Genomic DNA, 13602 nt, shown 5'->3' with positions numbered 1-13602 from the left:
TGCGCAAATTTCAAGTGCCCCTAGCAACTCGGGGCACTGATTTCCGCCATTTTACTGCTACCGACGCTCGTTTCCGTTTTCGCAAATTTACTCGAATAAAGAAGCAAGTCTGAGTAAAGAAAAAAAAAGAACTTTACCACGTTTCTAAGTTCACTATAGTATATCTCTGGGGAAATTATGAAGGTTTTCAATTTGACGACCATGTGCCACAAATTTCGATTTTCACTTCGTCCACTCAGACATTTGCTCATAATTTGCTACCAAAAAATTTATTCCGGAACCGTTTTTTGAACCCTTTAACTCCCAGGTCAAATTTGTCATTCTCCTTGCAATCTACTATTTAATTCTTATAATCTTAGTTAAGAGAATTTAGTATTAGATCAACTAATTATCCCCAAATTAATATGTTTCTTTATTTTCATCACTTATCTGGTTGATACTGTATTGATATTGTAAGGAGAAATTCTGTCTTGGTCACTCATGGGAGTTAAAGGGTTAAAGGAAACCAAAGTGATTTAAAAGAGAGAGGCATGGGGAGAGAGAGGGAGAGAGAGAGAGAGTTAGATTGATGTGGGTATTTGCTACGATTTGTGGGTATTTGCTACGTAGGTTGGTATTTGCTACGGTAGCAAATACGGAGGGTGGGTATTTGTCACGTAAAGGTAGGTATTTGCCACCGCAGCATACACGCATTTTGAGTATTTGTTACAGTTGCAATTATGTTACTACCCGGATATGCATTTTATCGCGTTTTTCTATGGGTGGGTATTTGTTACAATGGCAAATACGGAGAGTAGGTATTTGTTACGTAAAGGTAGGTATTTCCCACCGCATCATATACGCATCGTGAGTATTTGTTACGTTTGCAATACGTTACTACCCAGATATGTATTTTATCGCGTTTTTCTATGGAATTTGCGCAAAATGTACTCTCATGCAACAATAAATCTCAATTAAGTCTTCTTCAACACATCAACTAGACTAGTCTTCGGATGCCCGCCTGTTACCGATCGTCAGGGTGATAATGGTATCGATTTAGATTCTGTTTAGAAATCGGCTGAAACCGAAGGATTTCACAATTATCGTAAGAAACTTGAAGACACGAAGATAAGCGAGTTTCAAGAGGTTGTCTATTATCCTGGAACAGTTGAAGACCCAGCACGATACAGGATACTGGAAAATGATCATAAAACGGCTGGAGTGTATGGTGCAGCAGTCGTCTGGCTTTACAATGACTTGTACAAGCTAATAGAGATGTACTTAAGAACTGTACGAAGCCTAATTACTACCTTGGATCCAAAGGTCGAGCAGGTATTCGTGTCTAGTATTGGCATACCCTTAACGTTGTCGCAAGTGTCTACTTCTGTCTACAAAACTTGCCAGCAAGAAGGTATAGCGACAATAGGAAGGATGTGCACAACAATAGTCTGGAAATCCTTTGTTACTGAAATGCACGCACGTATGCCTGAGTCGTCTTAAAGCTCCGGCAAATAAGCGCGGAACAAAGAAAGGACATCCCACTTTCCAGTGAGAAGATGACAAGCACCGAGAAGGTAAGTAGCTTTCTTTCCTCGACAAGGTTCGAGGGTGATGTATTTGGTCCAGTCAACGCCTCCAAAAGCTTCGAAAGTGATGTATCTGGTCCAGTCAACGTCTCCGCCCTACAATCTGATTCCTCACGATTTTGGAGGAAGTTTACAGACGAGCAAGACAGTCATTTACTCAGCTTAACTAAAGACCAGGTGGAAAATGACTGTGAAGGGGGAAATCGTCTGGGAAAGAATGCGAAATGATTCAAGATCACAGGAACTTGGGCTTAACTGGTAAAGAGGACGAAGAAGAATTAAAGAAATGCAAACAACGATTAACTGACGAGGTGCGTCATGAAATGCGTCGCGCGAAGTAAGGCACGCGGAAAAGGAAGTGACGCCACAAGAGACATTGCCTCTGTCCCTTCTTAGACGCCAATTGAGAAAATGAAGGTGCACAAATAGAAGTGGAATTTAACGTAGAGGCCTGGAGTTAGTTGTAGGTTGGTAGATAGTTGAGTTAAATTAATGTTAGACATTAACGCCTCTTTCAAAGGAGTAAAACAAGTGCAAGAAAAACCGCACTAACCGCGCGCACAAGCAATGTACTTCTAGTAAAGCAAGCCCAAGGAACCTTAGATATAAGGGCGCTTTTAAATAGGAGACAAAAAATACATCTAGCCAATAGAACGTGGCACCGATACCTTTTTGAAGCGGAAGCACTGAACTGCGTGTGAACAACCGTGACGCAAACAAAAGCACAAGCGCAACAGAGTAAAAAACTTTCCATTCCTTGTGTTTTCATCCGGCATTTACATTTGTTGGTTGTTTTTGCGCTTGCATTTACTCTTCTGCTTGGTTTACAATTATGAACTTCGCTAAACGATGACAATGACAACCTATTCTCTTCGATTTCTAGAAGCATTTAGGTTGGAAGAAGTTCCTATTACAAAGCGCAAAGTTTTCCCCTAGGAAAAAAAATGGCCGAAAGCATTAAGGAAGGAATTTAACGAGGGAAACTTAGATTCGCACCTTCCGAAAAAGTTCTCGAAGTTTAGATCAAGTTTACTTCATACCTTATTCAAAACTCGCCTTGTGAAAGAACCAAAAATATTTCAGATTGCCGCGGGGTTGTCAGGCAATTGTCCAAAATAAAAGGACCTTTGCAGTCTGCTTCAATCGCGAGATTTTTTAAAATTTTTGGGTCGTGTACCTACAAGAAGGTACTTGCTACGCTGTGCGACGAACGTGACCAAAAAAAGATAGGTTAATCTCTGGGGTAAATTACTTTCTCGTTGTTTCCGTCAATACTAGAGAATAAATGTCGTAGAGGCTTAGTAAAATCGCCTTTTCCATTTATCAAAAATATTTAAAACCGGTAGGCAAAAACAAGTAGCAAATACTGACTCGAGAATCTAAAGAGGGAGAGAGAGAGAGAAAAGAGAGGGAAGAGAATTTATAAATTATTTATCGGCTAACTGTCGTGACCGAAATATTTACTAACAAATGTTGCTAGGCGCACTAAGCGACTCGACACGCAACGGATTTACCCCCTCTCGGTACCAATCAGATAGCAGGATTTGTAGAACACCGCCCGCTCAAGCACCGAGAAAAAAAATGACATTTGATCTAACGCGTTTGCTTTATGTGCACTCTACTGTTATGTCTATTGCTTTTTGTCATCCGGATCCGCCCTTAGTCTTGCTACTAAGATTATTACACCTATTTGAAAGTTGTTTCACTATTTGAAGACAAGAACTGAAATTATCTTAAACCACCTACAACGTATCAGCATTTATTTACGTTAACTTAGCGACGCAATACATCTGAGAATACAATCAATTAGTAAAATGTTGGCACCAAACGTGCAGCTTCGCTATAACTCGACCATCATACAGGTGATTTATTATCAAACTCACCGATCCACATACCAAGAAAGATAATTTTTTCGATATGTTTATTAAATGAATTCATCTCAAAACAAGAGGTTATCACATATTTAATACTTATTGAAATTCTACAAATTTTACGCACTTGTTAGCTATCCATTTACAGTCCGTTAAAATTTTCACGAAACGTCAGCTTTGAAACTCTTTATGGTGGATAATTTACGTTATCAACTCAGCCGATAATACTTAATTATTTAATTTCCAACGGACTCAAAGAGAGGCATTGTGACAGCCCACTTGTCACAATGTTGTAATCCTTTAGCAGACGATAAAGAGAGGTGTCAGCACCAATCTTTTCAATCTGTTCACTGATTCCAATACATCACCCAGAAAAAGCTGTGGAAGCTGTTAAGAGCCACACATATGTATGGAGGCAAGAAAACCTCTTGACTGGGTACATGAATGTACATTTTAAATGGAATAGCACCCACACACACCTTAGCAGTGATTATCAAAGTAAATTATTGTGATACTGTACTTTCTTTCCTGTCGATGTCTCATCACAACTGAATCCCCTAGTTAACACATTCACAAACTGCTAATGATGTACACTGTTAAATAACCTCCTCGCGACATTTTTCATTCAGTAATTTTGGTGGTATATCATTTTCAATTCTTGTGAGCTTCTGTGAACAGTTTGAAATTGTAAGGAGAAGTCACATATCAATCACTCAGGGAGTAAATGAGTTAACAAAAGGAAAGAAAGCATTGTGCATTTTAACACTGTGCTCATGTTCATGATTTTTGTTGATTACATTAAGAATTTTGTGACATGAATTGACAGCTACACCCTGGCACTTTGAGGAAAGCCTAATTTTTTTAAATACCTATTAAGGACAGCACAAACAATTTCATCATGAAGCCCTTACAAATGAAAGCATGTTAACAGTTACAAAAGATAGAAGGAATCAATGACTACCAAGGCTGTTCCTGGTCAATGAGATTGATAAACTCTTTATTAATCATTCATTTTCCATAGCAAATAACAACATACAATTGAGCTGGTGTCAAGATAAAGGTTTCAACCACACATAAATCAAACTCTTTTTGAATTCACAATGATGTTCATGAGGATGCCTCAGTTCCTAGAACAAAAAGGCCACAATGATTTATAAAGGATTATCAAATAACATCAGATGAATAAGGAGAATATAATTCTGTCTCTTAATTCAAATCCTTATTGTCTTTGAAAAGGTAAAGTTATGCATAAATGCACCAGCAGCTTTTGAAGTAACAAAAGTAGATGCAAGTTGTTGATTTGAGACTGAAGCTCAAAAGGAAGTGAACTGAGATACCCTGTGCATATTTTAGTTTACTGATATCACTCATTGAACTTTGTAACCATCTGTTGGACAAAATTACCATGCACCCTCATTAACATCAATATCATTATATTATTCATTAAGGAAAAAACCCCTATTAAATGATCAAGAGAAACATATATTGGTTTGATTGTAACTTCCTGATGAACACACATACATACAGCATACAAAAATAATAACAAGTTCAAACTTAGCACTCGTTCTCAAACTAATAGACTCAAATTTTTTCTGATCTTTTAACAAAGAGAAAAAAAAACCAATATAATTATGTATTTGAACCAAATTAAAAAAAAGTAATTCATAGTTTGATGCAAAATTTGAATAAGTTTCTATTTGGATTGCCTTAGGGTGAAAAACATCTTTATAACACCATCATTTTTCATTTAGACGGATATTACGATACAAAATATAAGCCTCCACTGTCATTTCCAATGACTAAAGACAGCCATTGTGTTTCTTATTCCAACAACTTATTGCATTGGACACCTTCTTATTTTGAACTGAGTTACAATGAAGCCATGAACTAAAGTTAGTATACATGTGTGAAAGTTGAATATCACTTGTGAGCAATATTTTTACCCCAGTCTTGGATTGCTTATTGATAAATCACAAACTGTTAGTCATTTTACTCCATTTCATCAAATCCTTCATGACAGGAATAAAGAACATTCACTGTCAAAAAAAAATGTTATTGGAATAAAATTGTTTTTATGAAACAAGAAGCTTTCTGCCTTTTGTTATATCATTTTGTTACATGTAGTAATATGAAACATGCCCCCTGAATCATGTATGATAAGATTTACAGGTAAAAACAGTGGTTTGCATGATTTTTACTTTGATTTTTTTTCCATAACATGCAGCCAAAAAACTGCAAATATAACAAAATAAATTTAGCTAAATTTAGCTTCCATCAAACAATACCAAGTCCACAACATTGAGTCAGAGAAAACTTTGAAATTGAATGCTTATAAAGATGCATGTAGGTGGCAGTCATTTTTATGATCTTAACAATACTTATCGTTGTTGGGGAAGAAACCAAACTTTTATTACCAGGCAACAAGATCATCAGAGGAAGAATGCCAGCGCAACATCATAAATTCACAAATTTTCCCCCTTGTTGTTACCAATTGATTGGAAAAAGTGTATTCTATCTGCTTTACAAAGACAGTGATCTGTACTTCTCACCTGAGAGAGAGCATATGAACTGCTAGCTAACCATAAGACTGATATAGGCATTTCATGTACAAGCTTTTAGCTCAGCTTCCTACACTGATCCAGAATGGTAACTCCCAAGCCTGCTTTCTTGTTTTAGTCAACAGAAGGAACTGATAAAACACTCAAAGCATCATGGTACAAAACATTTTGCTCCTCATCTTTTACTTAAAGAAGGTGACATCAATAATAGTCATAAGGTGTTGACATTGAATAAACATCTGTGAATCAGAATTGAGATCACCAGCCATATTTGATGCATTTTAACAGAAAAGAGGATATTTGAAAAACCTTATTCAATGCAGCCATCATCAACATGGTACAGGTACCTAAATCAGTTTGGCTTCAAAGGCTGAACAGGTTTATAGAAGAAACCTAAGGAGGAGGAACCACAGTGACTACTCATTGAGTGCACTCCTTCCCCTAATTCCTCCAGTACATATGCATATATTCAAATTATTTTCTTGGTCTACTTTGCCTTTTTCTTACTCTTGGTCCTCTATCTATTAAAAGCTCCTGGCCAGCTTTAGATTTTAATCACCCTCACAGAGAATCTTTTTAGTTGACATTCTTGGTTGGTGTTTTTGTAAATTTTCATTATGGTGGCAAGAGTCACAGGCATCCTAAATGCTCTAAACTACATTATGAGCCTTATGGTTCCAAACAGAATTCATGCTTGTGTGCCTGATGAAATGACAATCACTCATTTTTCCTTATCACAGCCATTTAGCACATTAAATCTCCATATTTGGGAAGGAACCTTTGTAATACCCCTCACACCTATGAATATTGTCACAAGTATTTTGTTTAATTTATTGACAACCAGAAATGTTTAGATAGACATTTTATTTTCATGTGACTTTTATCAATTTATTTGTAACATAAGGGATCATTTATGAGATTAAACTTTACACAGTAGTCAAGATACAAGTGTCTATTTTCCTGTACATTTACGATTCATAAAAAAATCTCAAACCTTTTTTCACACTGCTCCATGGTCTAACTCTCATTATTCAAAGTGAACAAGCCACAGATTTTGTAAATAATATTCCAGTAGGCTTGTTGGCATTCCAAGCTTAGATGATCAGTCCCATAAGGCATTGGTTGGTGTTAGTTTTGTAACATGATGTTCATTCAGTTCATATCCCAGGAACTTACTATACCGTACATATTATCAAGTAATTGTCACTTTCAAACAAGGCCTTACTTATTTAATCTGCCATGGTTGACCAGCCCAGTCAGCTGCTATTTCTGTTAGGAAATAGTCATTATCACTAGGTATAGTTTGCATGTTCTTTGAATAGATATATTTACGAGGGTTTACCCGCTTTGTTCAGTTCAAGTGTAGATTCTACTGCATCACCTTCTACTCATAGTTTCTCTCTACACTGGTACTCATCTATTCGATCGAGTCAAATTCAGTCCGTGTGCAAACCAATTAAGTAATCGATTCCTTGTTTTCAGGCTTTTTCTATTGTTATTCGTTTCGGTTAAGTCTCCCTTTATCAGCTATCGAATGGCCTGTATCGTTACTAAATCGGTTGGTTTTTGTATGCTCGGACTCGTGCTTGATTAGGTCCATATCTTCAATATAAGGTTATTTAATATAGGGGTATCGTCTGAGTTAAACACCGTGTAGCTTATTAATCGTTTTCCAGCCTTCCTTACGATCATTATGAGTGCCGATTATATTTGACACTTCCATGTTACGGTCGCTATTGCAATGTTAGCGATAGTTCCTTCATTTGTATTATTTTAACTTCGATACGTTAGTTATGTTTAGCTTCTATTTTCGTCTTGTATTTCAGTTCGAACCGGCATACGGTTGACATCATACGATTCACTACTAAGCTGACAGCACGTGATTCATTTTAACTGATTTTGTATGGAACATTGGTCGCTGTTTACATCGTAGTCAGAAATTCTTGTCGAGTTCGTTTAACACTACGCACTATTCTACGCATGTGATTACTTGGATTTTGTCTGCTACATTCTGTCCTTGTAATTTACACTACACACTCTTCTAAGCATGTGATTACTTGTATTTTGTCTGCTACATTCTATCCTTGTAATTTACAGTTGGCACGATTTTATTCCAATCACTGTGCTCTTCGATACTTCCAATTTACCTGCACAGTAAATTAAAGGAAATGACCTGTCATTTTTTCATTTAAATTTCAAGGGGTTAGCTTTCTTATTATAATGTTGTGTGAAAGTATCAACGTGCTTACCTTAGGCACATGTTGCACGGGCATGCATGTAACTTCTCAGAAACTTTCCATTGATACCAGGCAATGTATTTTCGCTTTGCCCAAGTCATCCAATATAATTCCATCCAAAGAAGTGGCATGAACTACACAAGTATAAACTTTTCGTGGAAAGCCAACACTGTTGGTTATGGAATCAGTTCGTCCCTAACATCATCTTAGACCAAAACCGACCAACGTGGTGTGTTTACGGTTAGTTCTCTGTGACGTTGCCCGCCCTTTTTGTTTATTTTTCCTCTGGTTATCAGTCTTGAGCCTTTCTTTTTTTCCATTATATGCCTTTCTTAAAATTTGACACAGTTGCGGCAGAAACTATCTAGCTTTGAACGACTCACTGTATTCTCACTGTCAACAAAAGCCTCGGAACATTAGCATCCTGGCCTCAAGAGACAACATTCAGGAATCTGGAATGAACTTTAGGATGTAGAGGCTTTCGTTACATTGGATTACAGAGCTACGCAGATAGACTACGAGCAGTCCCTCCCTTTTGGCTGAGTCCGTCACGTGAGTTAAAAAATTCGTTGAAAAAAAAAAGATTGATGCTAGTGCGTCGCGGGGAGCTCTTAGATAACGTCGATGCGCCGCGAGAGCTCCACGAGTGAGGCACTCGAAAAGTAAGGGCTACGGACTAAGCCCAAGAGTTTAACCTTGTGTGGCTGGCTGGTTTTCAGGCGTCTAATTTTAATCTCATTTAGGCGTAACCAATGAGATTTTTATCTTAATTACCAGCAGTTAATCTTCAGGTCATCTCGACACACTGGTGTAAAGGCATTTCAAATTTCGAGCGTACAATAAACTGGAAATCTATACAATGTTTCAATAAGGATGAGTGTTACGAACAAACTGACTTCCAGGAAGATAATTAGGAAGGGCAGGCCGGTCAAGGAACCATCGGGAGACCGCGAAGCTTTGGGGTGTGTGCTTTAGAAGTCGAATTACAGAACGACTCTTTCTCTACGTAGCGTGCAGCGTCTAAACTGAGATTAGTGGATTACAGCGTTAAAAATAGTCCAGTGTGGGCAGAAGGATATTTCATTACATCATATTTGATTACTGGGTAATTCCCACAGACCAGTCTGACAACGAAATATTTTGTGCACATATCATTACATCCAACGTGATATGTGGTGCAGCTATCAGAGGTTTGGTTTATTGACAATATGTTAAAGGAGAACCTTCGCTAAGTTGCAGTGTGTAGGTTGCCGTTGAATTTGATTTGTAATTCAAGCGGCAGTATTCGGACCAAATTTAACGGAACTTTAACATGCTTCTTACTCTATACAACTAACTTGCAGGGTAAAGGAATAGACGGGTGGTGAAGCGCATCATACCACGTGTGTTGACTGACCTTACAAGCTGAGAGAGGCCAGAGAGCTTGTATCTTAAAAAAATAACTTGTGTTTAGTTCAGTCGTCAGTAAAGAAAATTAATCCAATGTTGGGCTTTTTCAAAGAGCGGTACAATGATTTCTCTAATCTTTTGATAAAGGGATTGTTCTATATTTATGTTAAGCTGAGAGTAATTTCCACAAAGAGTCATAGATAGGGTGTAACTTTCTGTGCTTCCCTCCGCTTTTGCAAACGTTTGATATATTATTTGAGGCGGTGTATTTGTTGAAGATTGATTTAAAGAAAACCTTCGAAAACGGGGAGAAATGGAAGACAAAGGAATCACTTTAGGTTTTGAAACTGACCTGTCCCTTTTTTTGCTGTTGTTTCTTTGCATTTTCAATCGCAACTTGATTTTTCTTATTATTATTTTGCTGTCGCTCTCATTTTCTTTCGCAGTCCTACAGCTAGCGCGGTGAACTTTGACAAATAACGCTTCAGTTCATAGTCCATTGTAACCGTTCATAGTCTGCCGGCTCTTTTCTCGCACTGCACTTGTTGTCCTTATTAACATGATTGTAATTCATCCTCTCCGAGCAAATTTAATTATTTGACAACTTTCTTTTCCTCATTTCTGGAGCATTATTTTCTTGCGTTTTAAGATTCACGGGAAGCACGGTTTTTGCATTCGGTCTCCGATTCAATTTCTTTTCAAAATTAAGCTAACAGGTGTAGGTATTATGGCCGAGTATATCCTCAAATCAGTCAAATTCTCTCATCGCCATAATATCTCTTTCATTTGGTTGGCTGAAAATACTCACAAAAATCCAAATATCTTTTGTAGCAAGATTTTCCTGATTTCACAATGTCACACACAAAATACGTCAAAGATGCAGAGTTTCGGCTCTAACGTTTGTTCCTATCAATTTTTGTCGCACGGTTTGTTTCGTGCACGGGATGTTGGTGCATAGCACTTTCTTTTTTTGTCTATCTGTTTTTTTTGTCTGTCTGTCTCGTACAATGAGGCGCTTCTTTTGACTGGTCTAGTTCCCTTACACAACCGCCGCGAGTTCTTATGTGATAAGCTTTTTAATTCCATCCTGTCTAATCCCTCGCACAAGCTCTATAGCTTACTACCTCCCAAGAATGAGTGCGAAGTCAATTTAAGGAGTCAGCACTCTTTTACTACACGGCGCCTCCACACCATTCGTACTCGAAATAGTTTTATCCATCACTATGTCCATAAAGCAATGATGTAATATTGTTTTCCTCTTAATTATATATTTTTGTCTTTTTAATTAGTTCTTCTTAGCCATGTATTTTTTGTAGTATATATTTTATTGTAAATCAAACGTAATTCAGCCTGTGGCTGCAAGGTTCTTGATAATAAACTATCTATCTATCTATCTATAAAAGGCTTTTCAACAGGAGTTGAAATGACAGAGCGCGAGCTTGATGAATTCCCTTATTGTGACCTTCTACCACACCCAGCCGCAGTCTTTCCTTACCTTCGATAAAGGATCGTTTTTCCGGCTGTTTTGGGAGTAATGATATGGCAGTCAAAGAAATGAAAACATGTGTATCGTGTTGTTATTTAGCTCTGTTAGCTGTTTCTGTTTATGATAATCTATAATTTATCTTAGATAATAAGCTCGTCTATTGGTGTTGAAGATGCACCACTCCCCTATGATTAACTTCGAAGTAGTTTCACATTAAAGGGAGAGCTAAGTGATTCCTATCAAGAGAGTAGATGAAGCTTCTACTGGTTTTGTTATCTATCAGTATCACAAGATTCAAAGGGCTGGAGATGATAATCTACGTGGAAAGGAAAGGCTTTGTTTGAGATTCAGTGCAGATTGCATCCTCAGGGAATTGACAAGCCGCACAGACAAACTTTTAACTCAAACTTACTGTAACTTAACCACAAAGCCTAGTTAGCCCCAGAAAATTCATTTACTTATGATGATTTCTGTCTCTGATTCACGTTTACCCGAAATTTCATGATAAAGGGTTCATCTTGTTTTCTCTTTTATAGTGACTTGTCCTATAACCAACTGGAACAACTGCCTCCAGGAGCTTTTTATAGAAATTATGGTCTTCGAGAACTGTAAGTAGAACATTTCTTACAGGTGATATAGAGCTTTTGTTTAAGTTGTTTTCCTTTACCCATTATTGTGTTATGATGTTGTGAAAATAACTGTTAATTATATGGCCATGTCTCAAAAGGACTATATACAAACAAATTGAAGTACTTGTTGGTTAAAGTCGATATCGCTCATGGTCGAGATTTTCCAATCTACACCGACATTTAAATCGATGTTTTATAATATTTGTTCTTAAAAAGTAACATAAGAAAACAACGAAAAAACATTACCAACGGTTCTTTTAGTCCAGAGATTTTCTAGATATGCCAAATTAAGCAATCAGAATTGACACAATAATTTGAAAACCTAGGCAACCATTTAGCATGTCTCTGTAGGCGACCTAAATAAGCTTATTCCAAACTGAGAACCAAGTTAGTGCTTACAATAAAACGTTAAGAGCGCTTGTCTGTAAAAATTAAACATATCGCGGCAAGGGTGGAAAATTCGATTTCTTTCTTATTTTAATGTTAGATAGGCTAGGCTATAACTAAAATTACCGGATACTTTTTTTGGCGAAATACCTTTTTATTTCAGAAAAAATACAAATAACGAAATTCCGTTAAAATCGTCATTTTTAGCAGCAAATTATTGCACGAGTTTGAGGGCTTCGCGTGCAAAAACTAATCACTATCTCGTCTTTTAAACACTCAAAGTTCAGTCTGTATTGGTGACCTTGATTCCACAAAGATCTCGTACCGCTTCGCAATGACTTAACTGACTCGACGTTCTTGATTTTTGAGAAATCAAGTACAAGTTTGTTGACCCTCATGTTTGCGTCAGCTATTGACAGCACTGCACAGTTTCAAGATTTTTTAGATTTTTCCTTTGCTTATCCGAGTTTTACCTCACGCCATCCTCCAGTTATGAAGCACGGAGAAAGGCAATTTCAGATTTCGGCTAGTTAGAAAGATTTAGAGCCATGTTTACTGTTACTGATGAGACCGATATGCAAAAAAACACCCCTTTAGAATTGCTCCACTCCTACTTCCATAGTTTCAGTGGATATTTTCCGTGACTGTGGGCCTTTTTACCTAAAAATCGCGTGGTAATTGTTGAATTTGAATACCTTAATCCCCATTTCATTGAAACATAACAACTTGAAAGACGCAATCTCTCTAAAAGCGGTCCGGTGCATTTATAAACCTCAAGTTCTCATGAGTTCACTAGAAATGAAATACTTCTCATAAAAATCTAAAGGAATATTTTTCACAACGGGGAAAGGACCATAAAGAACCTTTATGTTTTCTTCCGTCTATCGTCCTGAGGTCGCATCTTTGTTTACCTAAATCAGTTATGCGTCGCGCAGCCACAGTTCGGTCGAGGCAGCAGCTCGATGGCAATTTTATGACTTTTCCGACAAGTGCCGCAAATTATTGGAACTGGAAAAATACTGTTTAAGACTTTCTTTAAAATCGCTTAAAGCTGTCTGACAGCTTTTTGCCCGCCATTCTCGGGTAACCTCCTTCCCAATATTTCCCTTTCTTTCCCTTTCCCACCCTTCCCCGTTCCTTCTTACCCCCAATAGGGGAGGGAGGTATCAAAACTTGGAATGAAACAAATGTGAACCTGAGGCCGTAGCTTTTCAGCCTTTCTTCAAATGCAATTTTTTTCGCCGATGAATTTGCCGACAATAAGTATGAACAATGGAGTAAGTGTGATGTATTGAGTAAGTAATCGTCACAGGTGCAAGGTGTACGTCTTAGCATAGTTCGAGAAATTATTCTTGATAGAATGAGTTCATACCCGTGTAACATTCCGCGAAATAGATGTCGAAGCTGAGATTGGTAAAAAAGTGAGTGATCAAAACTTTTAAGGCTCATCGACTGTGTGTAACGAGCTGGGTCCCAAACT

General features: G+C 37.5%; 1 protein-coding gene, 1 long non-coding RNA gene and 1 pseudogene across 3 annotated transcripts in view; 1 reads left to right on the top strand and 2 right to left on the bottom strand.

The window, feature by feature from the left end:
- The window catches only part of LOC149050568 (uncharacterized), a 195225-nt pseudogene that overhangs the window by 41212 nt on the left and 140411 nt on the right, over positions 1-13602 (bottom strand). The window lies entirely within an intron of this gene.
- LOC149050577 (uncharacterized) overlaps positions 1-13602 on the top strand; it is a 71496-nt gene that overhangs the window by 7313 nt on the left and 50581 nt on the right. Inside the window, exon 4 of the mRNA XM_089197541.1 lies at positions 11643-11714. Within this exon, the coding sequence (XP_089053667.1) occupies positions 11643-11714 (72 nt within the window). The remainder of the gene's footprint in view (positions 1-11642; positions 11715-13602) is intronic.
- On the bottom strand, positions 4406-8644 carry LOC149050582 (uncharacterized). Its single transcript, XR_016184234.1, has 2 exons — positions 8244-8644; positions 4406-4563 (listed from the first exon to the last, which is right to left on the bottom strand). It is a non-coding gene; the product is annotated as an uncharacterized LOC149050582 (long non-coding RNA).

The sequence above is a fragment of the Pocillopora damicornis genome, chromosome 2 (assembly GCF_964200805.1).
Source record: "Pocillopora damicornis chromosome 2, jaPocDami1.2, whole genome shotgun sequence".
NCBI lineage: Eukaryota > Metazoa > Cnidaria > Anthozoa > Scleractinia > Pocilloporidae > Pocillopora > Pocillopora damicornis.
This window is presented reverse-complemented; position numbering and strand designations above follow the sequence as displayed.